Source organism: Strix uralensis, chromosome 2 (assembly GCF_047716275.1).
Source record: "Strix uralensis isolate ZFMK-TIS-50842 chromosome 2, bStrUra1, whole genome shotgun sequence".
NCBI classification, from domain to species: domain Eukaryota; kingdom Metazoa; phylum Chordata; class Aves; order Strigiformes; family Strigidae; genus Strix; species Strix uralensis.
Genome location: NC_133973.1, coordinates 65165008 through 65184860, shown reverse-complemented (window position 1 = coordinate 65184860; position 19853 = coordinate 65165008). Strand labels below are relative to the sequence as shown.

At 44.4% G+C, this 19853-nt stretch overlaps 3 protein-coding genes and 1 long non-coding RNA gene across 7 annotated transcripts; 2 read left to right on the top strand and 2 right to left on the bottom strand.

Moving 5' to 3' along the window:
• Positions 1 to 632: 632 nt before the first annotated feature.
• Positions 633 to 4176, bottom strand: MRPL30 (mitochondrial ribosomal protein L30). 2 transcript variants are annotated; one of them, XM_074859051.1, is made up of 5 exons: positions 4060 to 4176; positions 3524 to 3604; positions 1793 to 1939; positions 903 to 976; positions 633 to 815 (listed from the first exon to the last, which is right to left on the bottom strand). In XM_074859051.1, the coding sequence occupies exons 1-5, from the start codon at positions 4108 to 4110 to the stop codon at positions 683 to 685; spliced, it is 486 nt and encodes a 161-aa protein (XP_074715152.1). In that variant the 5' UTR covers positions 4111 to 4176; the 3' UTR covers positions 633 to 682. The 2 variants fall into 2 exon arrangements, with proteins under 2 accessions (XP_074715152.1, XP_074715151.1); XM_074859050.1 differs by having other exon boundaries at positions 4017 to 4091.
• Positions 4177 to 4229: 53 nt separating this feature from the next.
• Positions 4230 to 8215, top strand: MITD1 (microtubule interacting and trafficking domain containing 1). Of its 2 annotated transcripts, none has more exons than XM_074859047.1 (7): positions 4230 to 4424; positions 4721 to 4822; positions 4907 to 5043; positions 5125 to 5211; positions 5874 to 5989; positions 6323 to 6383; positions 6471 to 8215. In XM_074859047.1, exons 1-7 carry the CDS (start codon positions 4271 to 4273, stop codon positions 6564 to 6566), a joined length of 753 nt encoding a protein of 250 aa, XP_074715148.1. In that variant the 5' UTR covers positions 4230 to 4270; the 3' UTR covers positions 6567 to 8215. The 2 variants fall into 2 exon arrangements, with proteins under 2 accessions (XP_074715148.1, XP_074715149.1); XM_074859048.1 differs by having other exon boundaries at positions 4298 to 4414.
• Positions 8216 to 11103: 2888 nt separating this feature from the next.
• LIPT1 (lipoyltransferase 1) lies at positions 11104 to 13194 on the bottom strand. Its single transcript, XM_074859033.1, has 2 exons — positions 13129 to 13194; positions 11104 to 12580 (listed from the first exon to the last, which is right to left on the bottom strand). The coding sequence occupies exon 2, from the start codon at positions 12311 to 12313 to the stop codon at positions 11195 to 11197; it is 1119 nt and encodes a 372-aa protein (XP_074715134.1). The 5' UTR covers positions 12314 to 12580; positions 13129 to 13194; the 3' UTR covers positions 11104 to 11194.
• Positions 13195 to 13384: 190 nt separating this feature from the next.
• Positions 13385 to 16804, top strand: LOC141939386 (uncharacterized). 2 transcript variants are annotated; one of them, XR_012627570.1, is made up of 2 exons: positions 13385 to 13520; positions 13635 to 16804. It is a non-coding gene; the product is annotated as an uncharacterized LOC141939386 (long non-coding RNA). The 2 variants fall into 2 exon arrangements; XR_012627571.1 differs by having other exon boundaries at positions 13402 to 13520; positions 13638 to 16804.
• Positions 16805 to 19853: the final 3049 nt, after the last annotated feature.

The window sequence follows — 19853 nt, the reverse complement described above, 5'->3', positions numbered from 1 at the left end:
TATTATTAAACATTTAGGATGAAGAAATATGTATGAAGTGAGATAGCATGTTTCCTGAAAGGCAAATTTGTACAACCTACCAAGATGTGAATCACTCCTTCTGTTACTCCCAAATGGGAATTCAGGTACTTTTTAAGCTACAGAGCAGGCCAGATGATACTCTATTTGCTAAGGAACAAGTGTGACCAAGGTAAGTCACCCAAATGCCTCCCTCAACCAAACGACACTCTCGGTGGACAGCGAGTCAATTCTCATGTAGTTACACAGAGGGCTTTTCAATTCCAGTTCCTTCCTTTGTGCAGCAAAGGAGAAGTCATGCACCATCACTGTAAACCTTTACTGTTAGCTGGGAAATGTCCTCACCATCATTAGTTAGATCTATTCTACTTACTTCTCTGCTTATCTGACCTTATAAAGTTCACTAACAGTTAGTCACAAACCGCAGTAATCTAGCCACAAAATTAAAACATGAGGACAAAAAGCCTATCAGTCATTTAATATTTCAGGCAAATATTAACAACACTGAATTTTATATTTGTACATGCAATCCTTCTCTAAGCATCAGTGTCCCTGAGCCATTTGTACGAGACAGGGTAAGAATTAAGCTTACATTTCATACACAGACCCTTAAATCAGGATTGAAATTATTTATTTTATAAAGTATAAATCCAACCAGCACACCTTATGACTTTATTTCTTTCTGCTCCACAGGTTTCAGATGCCGTCTAATGACAAGCTCTCCCTTGCTCGTAAGAAAGGTGTCTGACATTTCCTCTTCTGTTGGCAACCCATGAGGTAGTTTCAGTGGCTGTATTCTAAGGCAAAAGAGTTTGCTTAGTGAAGTCCTGTGACTAGAAGACAGTTACATTAAGTGTTCCAAATTAAACAAATAGTTAACAAACCTTATCAGATGTTTAACAACTTTCAGTTTGGAATTCACAGAAGGGATATTTTTGTGCAGTACTGGCTGATGCGCCTATATAAAAGATAGAACAGGTTTTACAAATGCATCGCCAAACCCCAAATCTCTGTTCACTGAACTTTTCAGACTATCAGTAAAAATATAAACCATATTTGCAAATATAGGCTTCTTTAAATGTCATGCATCAAGAACACACATAAAAGTACAAAAATCAAAATTTGATCAAACTCTTGATTCCAGTACAATTACAAATCCAGCTTTACTCCCATTACACTATCAACATATTCAAACTTTTCCAACTGTTAAAAATACTATAAATGTAAATACAGTAGTTTAGGGGTAAGACTGCTTGTTTCAGTTAGATCTTAAATTGATCAAGCAAACTTTGTTTCTCTGTAATATAACACTGACTAGCAAATTTTTGCACAACGTGCAGTTGACCTAAAAAATTTGGATACACACATCTTTGACACAAACTCTTAAGAGTCTGTTTGAAAATTTATCATCCCTTTTGGATTTGGAAGCCTACCTGCAATATATGACTAATATTACCCACAGAGAAAACCGAACTCAATGCATTTACAAATCTATTTTTATTATTTTAGCTAAATTCTCAAGGTAAGGTTCTCCTCAGGCATGCATAGCAATACCATACAGTGATATTCTGAATTCCCACTAAAAGGACATTTACCATTAATGTTCCTCTCAACTCTTAAAACACATCACTGATTTCTTAACTACATTTATAGCAGCTGTAAAGCAATCTGAGTTTTGTAACTGCAAAATTGAAGTCCTTAAAAAAAACACCACCTTAATTCTACCCTATGTTTCGACACTTCTGATGTACACAATAAAGAACAACCACCATACTTTATCCAGTCCGAGATTATGTATTATCTTCTTTTCCCAATATGGGCGACCAATCACACTTTTTATTCTAGTAATAACATGGATTTTGTGAGGCTGCTCAGGGTCACCTCCATACTTTTCATGATCTCCAGGCCGTGGCTGAAATACCTAGAATAAGAAGTTCACAAAAACCAGAGGGTTTTTTTCCTAAATATCTGAATTATTACTATAGTTAACAAAATAACTCTCTAAAACATACTTCAACCTTAGTAAAAATTCTTACATTTTTAACTACCTTTCTTTTCAGATGGTCAAAGCACTAACAAGTGACCTCAAATTTACCTTTTATAACATTAAGTCAAACACTTTTATAATGGTTTGCACTCTTGAGTTTGGCCATACAACTGCATAGAAATATATGGACAACACTACACCAGCACAGTACTTAATTCACACGCATCTCACTGAAGAATCTCTGCTTAGCCTCTGAATGGTAAGTTTTTCCCCAGGATTTAAGAATGTTTTTAAGGAAAAGAGTCAACTGACACTAAATGGTACCTTGCAAAAAGGTAAGCTAAAAATGAAAACGTAAAAATGTACAGTGTAAGTCAAACTTCCCATCACTTTGGTTTCAGTTATTTATTTAATGGGAGTATTTCAGCTAGAAGGGGCCTACAGTGACCAATTCAGGGCTGACCAAAAGTTAAAGCATGTTGTTAAGGGTATTGTCCAAATGCCTCTTAAACACTGACAGGCTTGGGGGATTGACCACTTCTCTAGGAAGCCTGTTCCAGTGTTTGACCACCCACTGGTAAAGAAATGCTTCCTAATGTCCAGCCTGAACCTCCCCTGGTGCAGCTTTGAACCATTCTCACATGTCATCTCACTGGATCCCAGAGAGAAGAGACCAGCACCTCCCTCTCCACCTCCCCTCCTCAGGGAGCTTTAGAGAGCAATGAGGTCGCCCCTCAGCCTCCTTTTCTCCAAACTAGACAAGCCCAAAGTCCTTAGTCGCTTCTCACAGGACATTCCTTCCAGCCCTTTCACCAGCTTTGTTGCCCTCCTCTGGACCCATCCAAGGACCTTTAACATCCTTCTGAAATCGTGGGGCCCAGAACTGCACACGGGACTCAAGGTGAGGCCTCACCAACACTGAATGCAGGGGGATCATCACCTCTTTTTCCCGGCTGGTTATGCTGTTTGATGCACCGCAGGGTGCAGTTTGCCCTCTTGGCTGCCAGGGCACTGCTGGCTCACACTGAGCCAGCTGCCGATCAGCACCCCCAGATTCCTTTCTGCAGGGCTGATCTCCAGCCACTCTTCTCCCAGTTTATACTTGTGTGGTCCAGCATTACTCTGTCTCAGGTGCAGAATCCAGCATTTGTTCTTGTTCAATTTCATGCCATTGATAATCACCCAGTGCTCCAACCTACCTAGATCCCTCTGCAAGGCCTCTCATCCCTTGAGGGAGTTGAGAGCACCTCCCAGTTTGGTATCGTCAGCAAACCTGCTAATGGTGCATTCAAAAATAAAGATATTGAACAGACCTGGCCCTAGAATTGAGCCCTGAGGAACACCACTGGTGACCCATTCACAACAGCCCTTTGGGTTCTGCCCTTCAGCCAGCTCTTCACCCATCACACTGTGAACCTGCTCATCTCACAGTCTCTAGAAATCTGTCATACCATAGAGAGCACAGAATTAAGCAGGCTAATACCTATTTTTCAGTTTCTTAACTACTGAACCACATACCGAGTCTGGAATTCTCGACTTGGTAAAGAGACAACGAACCCACGTTGCTGCCGCCATCCCCTCCATCCTCTTTCCCAGCACCTGCAAAAAGAGCAGGACTTAACTTGTCGAGACTTTCCTTACAGCTCTTCATACTCGCAGACAGACTACGCAGCTACTCAAACTCAGACCGGGTGAGCACATATCCCGCGTTTATTACATCTCCCCGTGGCTGAAGGACTGACTGCGCCAACACCGAGCACCCACAAGCACCTCGGCCTCTCCCAGGGCCGCGCTCTCCTCTGAGGGGAGGCACCGACCGGGCCCCGCAGCGGGCGAAGCTCGCAGCAGGGCGAAGCTCGGTCCCTGGCGCCACCCGTGAAGCCACCCCCCTCCCTCTTCTTCCCCCTCTCCGCAGCGGCTGCGGGGCGCCCACAGGGCCGTTCCCCGCCGCGCCTCGTTGCTTCCCGGAGGAGCGCGCCCTTCCCCACCCCACGGGCAGCGGAGCGCGCACAGCCAGAGCGGCGTCCGAACCAAACCCCAGCCCGGGCCACCACCTTCCAAGCGGCCACATGCCCCAGGCCGGCCCGGCCCGCCGCGGCCGCCATCTCGGTGTGCACCCTTCCGGCGGGGGAGCGGCCCCACCGCACTTGAGTTCCGCGCCGGCGGAAGGACAACGGTGAGGCACAATCCCCTCTCCGGCGGCGGGTGAGGCGCGCGCATGCGCAGCGCCCCGTCTGCCCAGTCCCCGTCCCCGCCGCGGCGCCCATGTCGCGGGCGGGGGGCGATGGCACCGCCGCGCTGGAGCGGGCCGGGGCGGAGACGGTGAGGCGGGCGGTGGAGCTGGACCTGGCGTCTCGGTTCCAGGAGTCGCTGGTGTGTTACCAGGAAGGCATTGACCTCCTGCTGCAGGTGGTGAAAGGTACCGGGCGGCGGCGGGCGGGCGAGGGGCGGATTGGCAGCGGTTTACTGCAGGCGTTGAGGCGGTCAGTTGTTAAACACCTCCCGGCTGTGGAGGAGGCCGCCGTCCGCGGGTGGTTTTGAGGAGACACGAGCCGCCCTTGCTGCCGAGGGCCGGCCCCGGGCCCCCGTCGCCTGACGGGGAGGGAGAGGAGAGCTTGCGGTCCCTCCACGGCGGCCAGGCAGGGCTCAGCTCCCCGCGCCCCCCCCCCCCCCCCCGCCGCCAACAGACCTGGCCTGTGCGCTTTTGATTCACAGCCACGAAAGATGAGGCCAAAAAGCATCATTACCGGCAGAAAATATCCGAGTACATGACCAGGGCTGAAGACATTAAAAAACACGTCGAAAAAGAGAAACAAGGTATGGAGCTGCGATGTACTGTTGTTATGTGAGTGTTTTATGGGTGAGGCAGTTAACCTAGGATTTATGTCATGATCTTTTCAGATGGCAAATACCATAAGCAAATCAGGATAGAGGAAAATGCAACAGGTTTCAGCTATGAAAAGCTTTTCCAAGAGTATCTTACTGAGATTGTTTCCGAAGTTTGGGTGGAGGACCCATACATTAGGAGTGTTTATCAGGCAAGTATATTCGGCGTAACTGATACAGATGTAACTACTAAAAAAAATCCACGTTACTAAATTAAATAAAACTTTTTACAGTTGTATAACTTCCTACGGTTCTGCGAGATGCTAGTTAAGGGGCCATGCAAAGTGAAAACAATCCACCTCCTCACTTCCTGTGATGAAGTAAGTGACTGGATTTTGGTTCTGTTTCCTTGTGCTCACGTGATACCACATGCAAATATATTTTTATTTGCATACATACTTATTTTTAAATATAGATTTACTTAACAGTACATGTTAGACTGAGGCTCTGACACCTTCAGCAGAAAACACAGATGAAGAGCAAAATAAAAATGTGACAGTTGAACATAAGTCGTTTCATAAGTTCAGAGTTTCCGATAATGAAAGAATTCTTGGTAAGCAGGATCTTAAATGGAAAAGATATTTTTGTGAAAGCTTTGTTGTGGAAAATGTCATCAGAACCAAAACATCTGTTGAGATACATCTTTTTCTCTTCCAACAGCTGTATATTGTTGTCATTTTAGAGGTTTTGATGAGCTAAAACCTCTCAAACTATCGCTGCATTTGTTTTGGCTTAAATAATAACACATACCTAGTTTCAACAGGCTGAGAGTGAGCTCCTCCTCCATATCCCTTACAAGGTGTACCTGTAATCTGTCTGCTTTTTATCCTGTCTTCAAAACTGTGAATCTACCTTCATCCAAGTGACTTTCGTTGGGTTTAAGTTATTACTAAAAAGGTTTTGTTGGTGAGTTTAGGAAGAAGTGACCCAAAGTACAATATATGGTAAAAAAACACTGCCATGTTATTTTTGCTTTTAACAGGGCAGTGGGAGGACTCAACAGATAAATGGCTTGGAAGAAATACAACAATCCTTGAAGAACTATGGAGTAACACTGAATTTTGAATTTTCATCTTCAATACATGATCGAGAAATTAGGTGGGTGATACAAAAAACTAATGAATGCCAGTTATTTGAAGTCACACCGCTTAGCCCTAACTTTTGAGACAATTTCTGATTACAGCTGTGGTTAACAAAGTGGAAGGCAGTGGCCCTCACTCAGTAAAATCAACCCTCTGTAGTTTCATGGATTCTAACTGTGAACATACTAGATGTCTCTTTATACAGAATAGTGTCTTCCATGGTTCATACGGGTATCAGTGACACTAGGAAATAACTGATTGAAGCAAGGAGCTTGCGTGTCATGTGGATAGAACTATTTTTTTTATTCAGTGTACTCATGGTTTTCACATCTGTGAATTTTTAAAACAGATTCAACAATGGATGGATGATTAAGATTGGAAGGGGTCTTGATTATTTTAAGAAACCAAAGGTAAGAATGCTTTGATATCTTTAGTTAACTTAGACCGTGGAAGAGCTCATTCTAAGTTCACCATGTCAATTCTGTTAATTTCTGCAGGGTCGTTTCAGCATTGGATACTGTGACTTTGACTTGCGACCTTGTTATGAAACAACAGTGGACGTCTTTCATACTAAACATACAAAGAAAATGTGATCAGATATGACTGCTTTTAATGAGTGATTTTATAAGTATAAAAATGTGAGACTAGAAGATGCTGCTTGAGTCCAGCTGTCCACCCTCAGAAGCAATTCTTCTAAGTACTTAGTCCAGCACAGCTTTTATAATCTGTAGGTTTAAGAATATTTGAGACTTTTCAGTCTGAGAAAACACAACCATACAATTCCTCCACTGTACTTCTTCCATAATCTTAATTAATACAATCCATGTCTCTATTCGATCTTGATTTCATAACAAACCCTCAATACTGTCTCTCAAAGACCTCTTTACTGTCATTTCTATTTTTACTATTAACTTTGTCTTGAGCAGATTTTTTTCTTTATATAAATGACCACCTCACAAGCATTGGAAGCTGGGCTGCCTCATGTCCTCTTTTGTAAGCAGCCTTATTTATTTCCTTTAATTCCTGTATTCCAGTCATGACTACTGTTCTGCTGGTTTAGTCAATCCCGTAGTACCTGATTTCACAGACTTTACTAGTAAACCCAAACCTAACGTTCAATTTTCCAAGCTTCTTGCATACAAACATTGTAGTGTTCAGTATACAGACATTTTAGGGTTGTCTTAATGTGTCTCTGCATGATGACTTTTGGGCTGGAAAGGATGCAAACAGCTGTATTCTTTTCCTTGTCACTCCTGTATGTTCTTTTATTCTGTGATGTATGGTCATATAACTCATTTTCATCCTTTGCTTTAGGCATGGAAAGGTTGTATGATCCTCCCCCAATATTTTTCCCTGACTTGCACGTTTAATGTCCTTCCAGCTAGTCATGCCAGTCTGAACTGTAGTAAGCTATTTCCCTGCTACTAAGGTACTCCCCTGAAAAAAAAAAGTCAATTATTTTAAAATTCTTCCAGAAGTTGGATACCCTGAAACTTTCTTGCTAATAATGATTCTAAGGATATGCTGATTGGAAAAAAGACAAGAGTCTTTTCTTCCCTTCATCCTCTGGAAAGCAGAAGGGATCATGTGAGCTGCTGTTGCTTTTTCTCCTAGTATAAAAGTTCGTGACCATTGTCAGCAAGAATCTGGCAAAGTCATATATTCTGACATGAACCTCTTTTGCAGGTCCCATCAAAATCTTTTCAGCCATTGGACTGATAGGTGCCTTATGTTTTCTGCATCTTGTAATACAATATACCTCCATATTCTAGTAGCGTGTTCATTGCTAGAGATTTTTCTCCTTCCTGTGTTTCTTTTTCCTGATGACTGGTGTATTCCATTATCCTTTTTTAATTATTTGCTTTATTCTTCTTTCACCTTCTGTCACCTAATGCTGCTGTTCTTTTAGTCTTCCGTTAACACAACAAATCTATTCCACAGCTATCGAGAAGAAACAGCTTGGTCTTTGGCTTGTTCTCTGGGTCACAATTTGCCAGTGGTCTGCCTTCTTTATCATTTTGCATAATAATGCCTCAGCTTTTCAGTGTTACATCAGCAAAAAGAGTAACATAGATGCCACAGAAGCTGTATGCTACCGGTCAGTCCCCCCAGACATTCCACAGAAGCTCTCTGGCTTGCTGGTGTGATACTAGGTTTCTGGTCACTGTCATCAGTTTTGTTCAGTTGCATATAATATATGCCTATTTTTAATGGGAATAAAGGTTATTTTTTATTATTTGTAGTTCTAGTCATCTGTTTGAATTCTTCTCTGTACTACATAGGTAATTCAAAGAAGCTAGGTAATGTCTTCTAAATCAGCCATTTGGGGAGAAGGTTCACTGTAAATAGAGTAAGCTTCCCAAGTGCGAAGCTTTGTATCTTTTAACCTAGTCCAGCAATTTCAAACATACAGGCGCAAAATAAAAAGCCACCTTAAAGACTTTAGATCAACATTAAATTTTAGTACTTAAGCGGAAGTCAAAATAAAAATCTTTATGCTTTCTGCATCTTGTAATACAGTATGTCTTTCTGTGGTAGTAGTGAGCCCCTATGATGTAGTCCCCTGCAACTACAAGAGGCAAGCATGGTCTTCCCTCTTGCCTGTTCATGGCTAGAACTTTTTCTCTGTTTTCTAATTAGACTATAATTCACTAGTTAAGACTGCAGATCTCCTAGAAGATCTCGTGGATATGCATTATCTGTACATGTGTACAAGTAAGCCTTTAGTGATGTACCAGGTGGCACTGCACTGCAATTTTTACCTATAAACCCTTTATCTCTGAATAGGTCCTTTCACTGTCAGTAGGAACACCATGTATGAAGAGGAATGGGCATCAATGAATGGGAAAAAACAAATCAGAGAAATCTTAAGAGTACAGTTCCACAATCATTTTACTGATTCCAGGCCATGTTCTGTGCTGCCACTCCCACTTACGTAGTCAGGTCATCACCTGGGTTGTGCGGCCGGGACTGTCCCTCCTGGCACCCTCTGTGGAGATGAGCTTAAGCTGCCTTCCCCGCTGGAGTCAGCTGAGTGCTGTTCAGCCCTGCAGCATGAGTGCCAGTCCCAGGACTGGATTCGCCCCCACTGACTGCTCTCCTTAGCTAAAGGTAAGTTTCTTCTGCCACATAATTTCCTCCTATGGAGTGCTGGCCAAACAGCCATCTTTCAAAAATGAGTGTGCAGGTAATGTAGTAACATAGGCCTTTGCAGGCCTCACTTGTTAGGAAATATTTGCAGCTACTGGTCTTGTCTGCACAATTTAATTAGCAAAGGACTAAGCTATTCATAACAGGATCACAGCATCACAGAATTGTCTAGGTTGGAAAAGACCTTGAAGATCATCCAGTCCAACAATCAACCCAACATTAACAGTTCCCAACTACACCATATCCCTCAGCGCTATGTCGACCCGACTCTTAAACACCTCCAGGGATGGGGACTCCACCACCTCCCTGGGCAGCCCATTCCAACGCCTAACAACCCATTCTGTAAAGAAATGCTTCCTAATATCTAGTCTAAACCTTCCCTGGTGAACTTGAGGCCATTCCCTCTTGTTGCATCACTTATTACTCAGTTAAAGAGGCTCATCCCCAGCTCTCTGCAACCTCCTTTCAGGTAGTTGTAGAGGGCGATGAGGTCTCCCCTCAGCCTCCTCCAGACTAAACAGCCCCAGTTCCCTCAGCCGCTCCTCGTACGACATGTGCTCCAGACCCTTCACCAGCTTCGTTGCCCTTCTCTGGACACGCTCGAGTCATTCAATGTCCTTTCTGTAGTGAGGGACCCAAAACTGAACACAGTAATCGAGGTGCGGCCTCACCAGTGCCGAGTACAGGGGTAAGATCACTTCCCTGTCCCTGCTGGCCACGCTATTTCTGATACAAGCCAGGATGCCATTGGCCTTCATGGCCACCTGGGCACACTGCTGGCTCATGTTCAGCCGGCTGTCAATCAACACCCCCAGGTCCCTCTCTGACTGGCAGCTCTCCAGCCACTCCTCCCCAAGCCTGTAGCGCTGCTGGGGGTTGTTGTGGCCCAAGTGCAGCACCCGGCATTTGGCCTTATTGAAACTCCTACAGTTGGCCTTAGCCCATCGCTCCAGCCTGTCCAGGTCTCTCTGCAGAGCCTCCCTACCCTCGAGCAGATCAACACTCCCACCCAACTTGGTGTCTGCAGTTCATCTCAGCAGAGGCCGTCTCTCCGCTGCTCTGTGTTCTCTCCTATAGTAAACTGCTGCTGTTCTGACCTGATCAAAATTGCATTCTGCTTATTTGGCAACAACAGTGAAAGACATCTTGAGTCTTTCTTTCATAATGTTACTTTATACTGAGCTATTATTTTTACTTAATGTGAAAACTGTCATCCTCAGTTCAGTATTGCCTTTCATTAGGAAATTTTTTTCCTGGAAAGGGAAAAGGAACCTGTTTCTCCTCGATCTGTATTTGCAAGTATATTTCCTGATGTAGAAATGTTCCCAGTTTCAGCTTCGATACCCGTACCTACAGCCACAGTGACTCCCAGCTTTCTGCCAGGCAGTGCCGGTACAAAGGAGGCACATACACCCTCCGTCCTGCCCTCATCACATAACCCCCCCCACTGAATTTCCTAATATCTCCCCTGCTCTTGCACACGCATGGATAAAAGCCCTAATCCAGCGTGGAACTGCTGGACTGATGCACTACACAGCAACAAGCTTAGTTTACTACTATGCTTGCACAGCGGAGGCAGAGGGTCACCACCACTCTCCAAGGAAGGACTTGCCACCAGAAACCAGGGGGACATCCCTCTCCGCACAGCTCAGGGGCTGAGACATGGCCTTTGAGCTACTGTCTGCAAGGAGCAGGATGCAGGTTGGGGGATTCACTTTTCCATCTACCCCATCCCATCTGTGTCAGCCATTTGCACCTTCTCTGCTAGAGAGCCAGTTTGGGATGCCGCCACCATTTTCCCTGGTTTAGGCAGGGATGCTGTCTGTCAGCATGGAGTGACACGGGGCTGCAGCCTACTGCAGTGGCATGCAGCCTACAGTCTGGGAACCTATGGTGCAGGCAGCGTGAAATCTAATTGTTAGTAGGTAATATTAAGCAAAAGCCAAGATTAAACAGTTCGAATGACTAGTAAGAGAAAAATTCAGCTTGTAGAAATTAATGTTTTAATTTTGTTTTCTATAAATTTAATAAAAAAGCAGCAGAAGTTTAACTTACATTTTCAAAATGCAAGTCACATTAACATTATCATATTCTCACACAACAGATTCCACCTGCTGTGCAAGTCATCATCTTGTGGACACACTCTCAGTAACGTTGTTGCTAGTGTAGTGGTTTCATTTGGGCAGAACTTACTGCCAGTAAGGTTCTTCACCAGTTCACTGCACAGCGCCGGTGGCAGCCACTGCTCCGGCAGATCAATGTTACAGCCTTCAATCCTTCCATGCTTTACATCCATATCTACTTTAACGTCAAGAACAGAACCTTTATAGGCTATGTTAAAACAAGTGCTAACGCTGAACTTCGGTGTCTTTCCATACACCCAATCCCAGGTTTGTAGTTCTTTAGTTTTATTATTAATTCCAGGAAGCACAGTCTCATCAGCTGGATTTATTAAGGTGATCTGATGATCTGTTTGGTGTTGTGTAGCGTATTCTTCAGCAATGGCATCCAGGAGCATTTCACAAGTTAAACTAGGATCCTCTTCAAAGAGGTTTTTCACTGAGGCAGGCACGCTAGGAGTGGCATTGCTTTTTAGCCCTTTATAAGGACTCTTTAGCACAGAAGATAAAACAAACTTATCTGCATTACAGAGTAAGGTACAGTGGTGATAAGCAGTTGTCCTTCCCAGCTTTGCAGCAGTACCTGAGATTTTGTATTGCCTATCTAGCAAGATGTCATATCTGTCGGTGACATGTACATCTAACTGGGGGCATAAGGCTTTCAGTGCCTTCACAACTAGTTTCAGGTTTTCCATTCGTTCGTATTTTTTTCTGGTTGTAAAGAAAGTCAAATTTATATTGCCTAAGTCATGGTAAACTGTTCCTCCTCCACTTCTTCTCCTGGCTAGTTTTATGTTTTTTTGCCTCAATAGCCTGAGGTTGCATTCCTGCCAGGGATTCTGATGTCTCCCTATTACCACAGCAGGGGAATTTCTCCAAAGGAAAAGGACCTGTCGGTTCTCTAAATTCATGTGGTCATGGATCCAGTCTTCCACAGCTAGATTTTGGTAAACATCATTAGAAACAGACTGGATAATGAGGCCTCCACTACTGCTTCTGAAGCCAGCTTTTGGAGTCCTGAGGATGCAGGATAGCTGAAGGCAGGTCTTTAAGGATGACTGGAATACCATGTTTTTAATAACTGGACAGTAGATGGAAGAAAAACTTGGTCTGGTAAAGCCGAATGTGGCAAATGCACAACCTGCTGTTGTGACATAAATGAAATGTCAGTGGCAGTCGTGATGGAGTCATGCTCTTCCCAAAGTAGCAATGCTCCTGAGCTGATGTGAGTTTACACAGCACGTTTCTCCTCTTCAAGCTAGTGATGCTGCTCAAACCATGTGCTTAACATAAAAGCCAGGGTTGTCAGAGCAGCTTCTCCTTGCAGTCCTTGGTGCCTCAAAGACCAAAGGAAGAAATGGAATTAAACTGTGCATCTTCCCCTCACTCAGTACTGTCTTGCTAATACAATTTTACTTTGTGTATTTCGCTAAACCTAATTTTAGCAGTCCAATTAAGTTGGTGGGTTTTTTTCATTGATCTGATGATAAAAAACAGGCGCAACAAGCTCACGAGCTTGTTGAGTCAGGGACTAGCCAGTCAGGCGCAGGGCTTGCTGCCGTGGAGCCTGCAGCGCCCTCCCGAGGGGCGAGGCAAAGCCCCGCGGAGTTACCGGAGTCGGTACCATCCGCCGCCGTCCCGGGCGCCATTTCGCTCTCGGCGCAGCCGTTCCCTCAGCCACAGCGGCCTCTCTCGGCGTCCACCCCTCACCCTGCGGCAGCCCGGGCGGCAGCAGGCCGCGTCCCCCCGCGGGGCTGCGCTGAGGCGATGCACCCGCCCTGCCCGCCATCGCCCGCGCGACTCCCTCTCCCTTCCCTCCTCCCGCGCCCCCCCCGCGCCCCGCAACGGCCGAGGCCGCGCGCGCGGGGCGCGAGACGGTACTCACGGCGGGGAGGGGCGCGCCGGCCCTCGTGCGCGTGCAGGCCCGTTAGCGCCGGCGGCGGCCCCGCCGCGCGCTCCGGAACGTCCTTCCGGTTCCCGAGGTCAGAGAGGCCGGAGGGGCTGCCCTGCCGAACGGGACCCGGCGGCAGGGCGGGAGGCAGGGCGGGAGGCAGTCCCGGTCCCCGCTGACGGCGGAGGGCTGCAGGCGGCTTTTGCCGCTCGGGTGACAGCTGAGGGGAGCGGTGCGCGCTCTTCGCACCGCAGCCAGGACGTGGTGCAGCCGCGGGAAGTTGGGAAGGAGCGAGAAGGAGCGAGAATGATCAGGTGCTGTGCGCCGTCCGGCTGAGTCAGTTAAGACTCTTCGGCCTGGTAAAAAACCGCACCAAACCTCCCATGGTAAGAGATTGTAAACTGGTAAGCGGTATTAAGGATATATATATCCTTAATAATAAGTATATAAAGATCTTCAAGGTCTTTTCCAACCTAGACAGTTCTGTGATTCTGTGAAAGTAGGTCGGTGTTGATCTTCACTGCCTCCGCCGACACGTAACTGCGAAGCATTGGATGTGCCGACAAGAGGCACGTGCACAACGGATAAAACAGATGATTCTTGGTGTGAGACCCAGCTGCGCAGTTCCTCACCGTGGGATGTTCTGGATGCCAGAAGCTTTCATGAGTTCAGAGGGAGACTGAATAAGTTAACACAAATGCACAGAGGCTTGTGAAATAAAAAGAAACTATCCATGCTATTCACGAAGATACAGGAACTAAATGTTGATAGCATAATTCATTAACAAGCTGGAAGTGATCAAAGACTAGATAATTAAAGATGTATTGAATGCAGCAGATTGTCTTCAGACTTGCATTGATACAAGCCATTCTTAAAGTCTACTGGACCTTAGCTATAACTCTTCTTCAAGAACTGTTGTCTGTATTTAAACTTAGACTGTGGGATAATGTTCAATGCTAGTAGTTGAAGTTTTTATGCACAGTTGTATCTATATGGGCAAATATGTGCTCTGTATCTCTTGCTAGTGTATGTGTGTTCATAAAGGATACATTGCATGCTTTTATCTTCCATTATGCCTTAATATTGGAGTCCCAAGACATGAAGGAATTGTAGAGAAAAAGGTTGGTATACCAGGTTGTGAGAATTCACATAGGCTGTTCCTCTTGAACAGTTAACACAGGTAAGTAACTTTTGTTCTTCCTAGTTCTAGGAATAGGTGGCTTAGGAAGAAATGCCAAGTTGATATCCTTATTCAGATGAAACAGTGAAATTACTTAAGAAGCAGTTTGGCTTTGGGTGTGTAATTGGGTGTTCACATATTTGCGTTACCATTAAAGAAAACTGTTCACAATGGGGCCTGAATTGCCTTTACCTTCTAAGTGAAGAAATGGTTCTAGGACAGCTATGTTAGCTGAAAGGTGAAGGAGAAAAGAAGGTAGATAAGGCTGGAAGACTTCCGAGATTAAAAATATGAGCCTGGGATTATTTCCTACTTCCCATTAAGAGTATGACAATTCCTTACCAAACTCTCAAAAGAAATGTAGTAGGGCAAGCAAAAAGTAAGAAACCATCGTGTATGCTGGTGGTGATTAGTGGGAGAAACAGGCTCTAAGAGGAGCCTGATGTGATGTGTGCCCAACCACTTGGCATGTTATACCGTCACATTAAAAAAGAAAAAAGTTGGGAATTATTTTAAGCAGTTTGAAAGGGGCTAACTTGTTGCTAAATTAGACTGGTGATAACTTTTCACTGGGGTGAACTATTCTGTAATGCATAGGGTGGACTTCGATTGTTCATAAAAATCTGTTGATTTAGTGTTCTAAATATTGGAAAATCGGCTTTTGAGGCAGTTGGCAAAATGCAAAAGTGAACCTGGTCAGAGGAAGTGAATTGCATCTTGTGGGACTTCTGATATTACTAGGAACCAAAATGTGGGACCTTTTGTTTCCATTTTGGCACTTGACTTGGAAATTTGTAATGTGTCATTTTTGCCACGGGGTGTCACTAAAATCATACTGTGAGCTGTCACACTCCATGTTTTTCTAGTTGAAAACTCTGGGCCTAACCAGAGCAACTCTTGTTCCCTTAATTAGAACCAGAATTTGCTAAAAAATGTAAAGTGTGCAGAATACTAGGTGGATTGGTAAAAATTACATGGATCTGTTTGTGATGTGCTGAAGGATAAAATACACATGCAATAATAAATACCTTCCCTGAAAAAATGGCTGTTGAAGACAAACCCGGCAAGATAATCAGAAATATTCTGGCAATAAGCAGAAAGTATTAATTTATAAATACATACCATGCTTTATTTATCTCTTCGCTCAGTCTAGTGAGGACTGCATTATGTAGGAAACTGCGAGATTTGGAGGGTGAGGTTAATGTAAGAGGTTGTGCAAAGCCATACTAATGCCATCTTCTGTGTGGACCTAAATAATCACATTTCTGGATTGGACTTTTAAAAAGTCTTATGTTTCAACTGTTATTGTGTAAATCACATACCTACAAAATACAGTGATTATTTTGCTTTTGAAAACAATTCTGTGTACGATTTTCATTCTTTCTTTGATCAACAGAGCTTTGTTTAGTACACAAAAAGCAAAATAACTCCTCTGCACAATGTTAATCAGCATTAATGTATAAGAGAGAACTCACCATATGTCACTTAGAGAAAACCACAGATATACCAGAACAGAACCAATTCAAAATACATAATTTCACTCCTAAAATGAATTTTCATGAGTAATAATTTTGGTAAAGTTATGAAAACCTGAAATGCTCTTCTCATCACATCTCTTCTGGAGATAAACATGGTAATGCTGAGTCTTCTCTGATGATTTCCACCATACCAAAATCACAAAGGAAGACTTGTACGAAATCCAGGATGGGGAGAGGAAAAGAAAGAGACTTGTTTCTCTTGCTCTTTTTCTGGAAGTTAAAATTTTCCAATTTCTTCTCTGTCTTTGGGTGGGGATCATATTTCAGAGGTATTACTCACTCCTAATCTCCAAAAAGGTGAGCTCTATCCGTGAGTGCTTTATAGTGGCCGCTTGCCAAAAAACCTGGTCATTCACCAGGCACTGTTTCCAGAATAGAAAATCTGTGCTAATGCCTAACAGGGAAGACAGTACATTTTCTCTGGTTTCTCAGCTTGGCTTTGGGACAACCTAAAGCAGCCTCTTTCAAAGACTGCTTATATCCATGCCCAACACAAGCAGGCAATAATAGGAGCCGCAGGATTCAAAAAGCCTCCTTACCCTTTTCTCATCCCTTTCTTCAAAGGCGTCAGTCTTCTCATCCCTGTCTTGCTATTCCAAGAAGAGATGTGCAGCTAGAGGTGCTGTGAATAAGAATTCCTATCTTGGGGTATAAGAAAACAGAAGAAATAATTTCTTTGCTATGATTTTGTTAGTGGAATAAAGGAAAATGTAATTAGCCTTTTAATACCTTGATGTTTTAACTTTACACTGTTTGTAAACCAGTGAATGTGTTAGCTGTAGCGTTAAAAAATGGGTTTATCATATGTGCAAAGCTAATGCTTGACACTGTCAAGAAACAAGTGTAATGTTAAAGATTTACAATTGGCACATATATCTTACAAACTTGTATGTAAATCAGATGGGTTTTGAGTAGAAGAAGAGGTTTAATTAAAGGAAGGCTATTTTCTCAAGATTAATTCTTTCTTATCTAACGCTTGTCAAGTCAGAAAGATTGTATGGCTATTGTTGGAGCTTTTGTCTGTAAAAGTGTCTCCTTGGATATTAGTTTCTGAAAGAAATGAATCTAATCAGAGTAGAGGTGTTCAGCTGTGCTCCCTGAGCTCACGGTCTGTCCTGGCTGATCAGCTGTGGCAGTTTTAGAATACCCGTCTTCTCTCCTGGGGCTGGACTGACAAGGCACGGCTGCTTGACTTTGTCCCTGAAATATTCTGACCTGTAAGCATTGCTCATGCTGCCTTTCCCTGTCTTTTGAGACTTCTGGATTAATCAGGGGCAAGGCCTATGCCACGTGTGTGCAGATGGGCCAAAGGAGGTTGGAATTAAAGGTAGTTAAGGGTGCTTTAAAATCAAAACCAAAGAATTCCACTCAAACCAACAATGGGCGGTATTATTGCATATGTCAGAGTATGCCAATCTGTGATAGTCACCCACCTCCCTGCCTCCACCTCCAAATAACTATGAAGAGTTGAACTATTATTTGAGGAAGTCATCTTTTTATCTGTTGAGGTCTGGAGAGAACATTATGTCACTTGAGGAGAGGCTTGGCTTAGCTCCCCTCTCCCCCAAAAAAAGCCATTCAAAAAGATATAACAGCAACCAGTCACTCAACATTCATCTTAAAAGCGAAAAGAAATATGAGCACCTTTTCTTGACTTTAGTAATGTTTATTGAGGAACTATACTGTAAGTCATAAATCTGATATCTGAAAGTTTAATTTTCATAGATAAGAGTTACTCAAAAACCTCCCAAGATGAAACCAAGTAGAGAAATAATTAAATTTCTGTGAAGGCAGTGCTCATAAATATTTATATCAAACTAATGGAAAAAGGGTTTTACTGATAATTTTGTACAAGATTTTACAGTGTATCATTTTTTTAATGACTTTTTAGGATTATTTCTAACCTCTCATTTGGTTTTGCGTCTAGCATTTCAGTCATACACATCTGTAAGGACAACAAGTATTATGATCATCTTTGAATCATACTATCACAGAATGGTTTGGGTTGGAAGTGACCTTAAAGATCATCTAGTTCCAACCCCCCTGCCACGGGCAGGGACACCTTCCACTAGACCAGGTTGCTCAAAGCCCCGTCCAACCTGGCCTTGAACACTTCCAGGGAGGGGGCAGCCACAGCTTCTCTGGGCAACCTGTTCCAGTGTCTCATCACCCTCACAGCAAAGAATTTCTGCCTTACATCTAATCTAAATCTGCCCTCTTTCAGTTTAAAACCATTACCCCTTGTCCTATCACTACACTCCCTGATAAATGAGTCCCTCCCCATCTTTCCTGTTGGCCCCCGTTAGGTACTGGAAGGCTGCTATAAGGTCTCCCCAGAGCCTTCTCTTCTCCAGGCTGAACAACCCCAACTCTCTCAGCCTCTCCTCATAAGGGAGGTGCTCCAGCCCCCTGATCATCTTCGTGGCCTTCCTCAGGACTTGGTCCAACAGGTCCATGTCCTTCTTATGTGGGGGCCCCAGAACTGGACACAGTACTGCAGGTGGGGTTACACGAGAGCAGAGTAGAGGGGGAGAATCACCTTCCTCAACCTGCTGGCCACACTTCTCTTGGTGCAGCCCAGGATACAGTTGGCTTTCTGGGCTGCAAGTGCACACTGATGGCTCACAGTCAGTTTTCCATCCACTAATACCCCCAACTCCTTCTCTGCAGGGCTGCTCTCAACCCACTCATCACCCAGTATTTGTGCATGGGATTGCCCCGACCCATGTGCAGGACCTTGCACTTGGCCTTGTTGAAATTCATGAGGTTTGCATGGGCCCATCTCTCAAGCCTGTCAAGGTCCCTCTGGATGGCACCGCTTCTCTCCAACATGTCGACTGCACCACACAGCTTGATGCTGTCGGTGAACTTGCTGTGAGTGCACTCAATCCCACTGTCCATGTTGCCAAGAAAGATGTTAAACAGTGCTGCTCCCAACACTGACCCCTGAGGAACACCATTCGTCACTGCTCTCCACTTGGACATCAAGCCGCTGTTGACCGTAACTCTTTGCAACCATCCAGCCAATTCTTTATCCACCCAGTGGTCCATTTGTCAAATCCATGTCTCCAATTTAGAGACAAGGATATCATATGGGACGGTGTCAAATGCTTTGCAGAAATCCAGGTAGATGACATTGGTTGCTCTTCCCTTATCCACCAACGTTGTAGCCCCATCATAGAAGGCCACCAAATTTGTCAGGCACGATTTGCCCTTAGGGAAGCCATGTTGGCTGTCACCAGTAACCTCCCTATTTTCCATGTGCCCTAGCATAGTTTCTGGGAGGATCCACACCGTGATCTTGCCAGGCACAGAGGTGAGACAGACTGGCCTGTAGTTCTCTGGGTCTTACTTTTTTCCCTTTTAAAAAATGAGGGTTATGTTTCCCCTTTTGCAGTGAGTGGGGACTTCACTGGACTGCCACAACTTCTCAAATATGATGGATAGTGGCTTATACAAGTCATTTGCCAGTTCCCTCAGGACCCGCAGATGCATCTCATCAGGCCCCATGGACTTATGCACCTTCAGATTCCTTAGATGGTCTCGAACCTGATCTTCTACAGCAGGCAGTTCTTCATCTCACAGTCCCTGCCTTTGCCTTCTGCATCTTGGGTGGTGTGGCTGGAGCATTTGCCGGTGAAGACTGAGGCCAAAAAATGAATCATACTATCAGCCTTCTCCATATCCCAGGTGACCAGGTCTCCTGTTTCCTTCTGAAGAGGGCCCATGTTTTCCCTAGTCTTCCTTTTAACACTGACATACCTATAGAAGCTTTTCTTGTTGCCTTTGATGTCCCTGGCCAGATTTAATTCTGTCAGGGCTCTGGCTTTCCTAACCTGATCCCTGATGGCTCAGACAGTTTCTATTCCTCCCAGGCTACTAGTCCTTGCTTCCACCTTCTGGAGGCTTCCTTTTTGTGTTTGAGTTTGTCCAGGAACTTCCTGTTCATCCATGTAGGCCTCCTAGTGTTCTTACCTGACTTCTTTGTTGGAATGCATCAC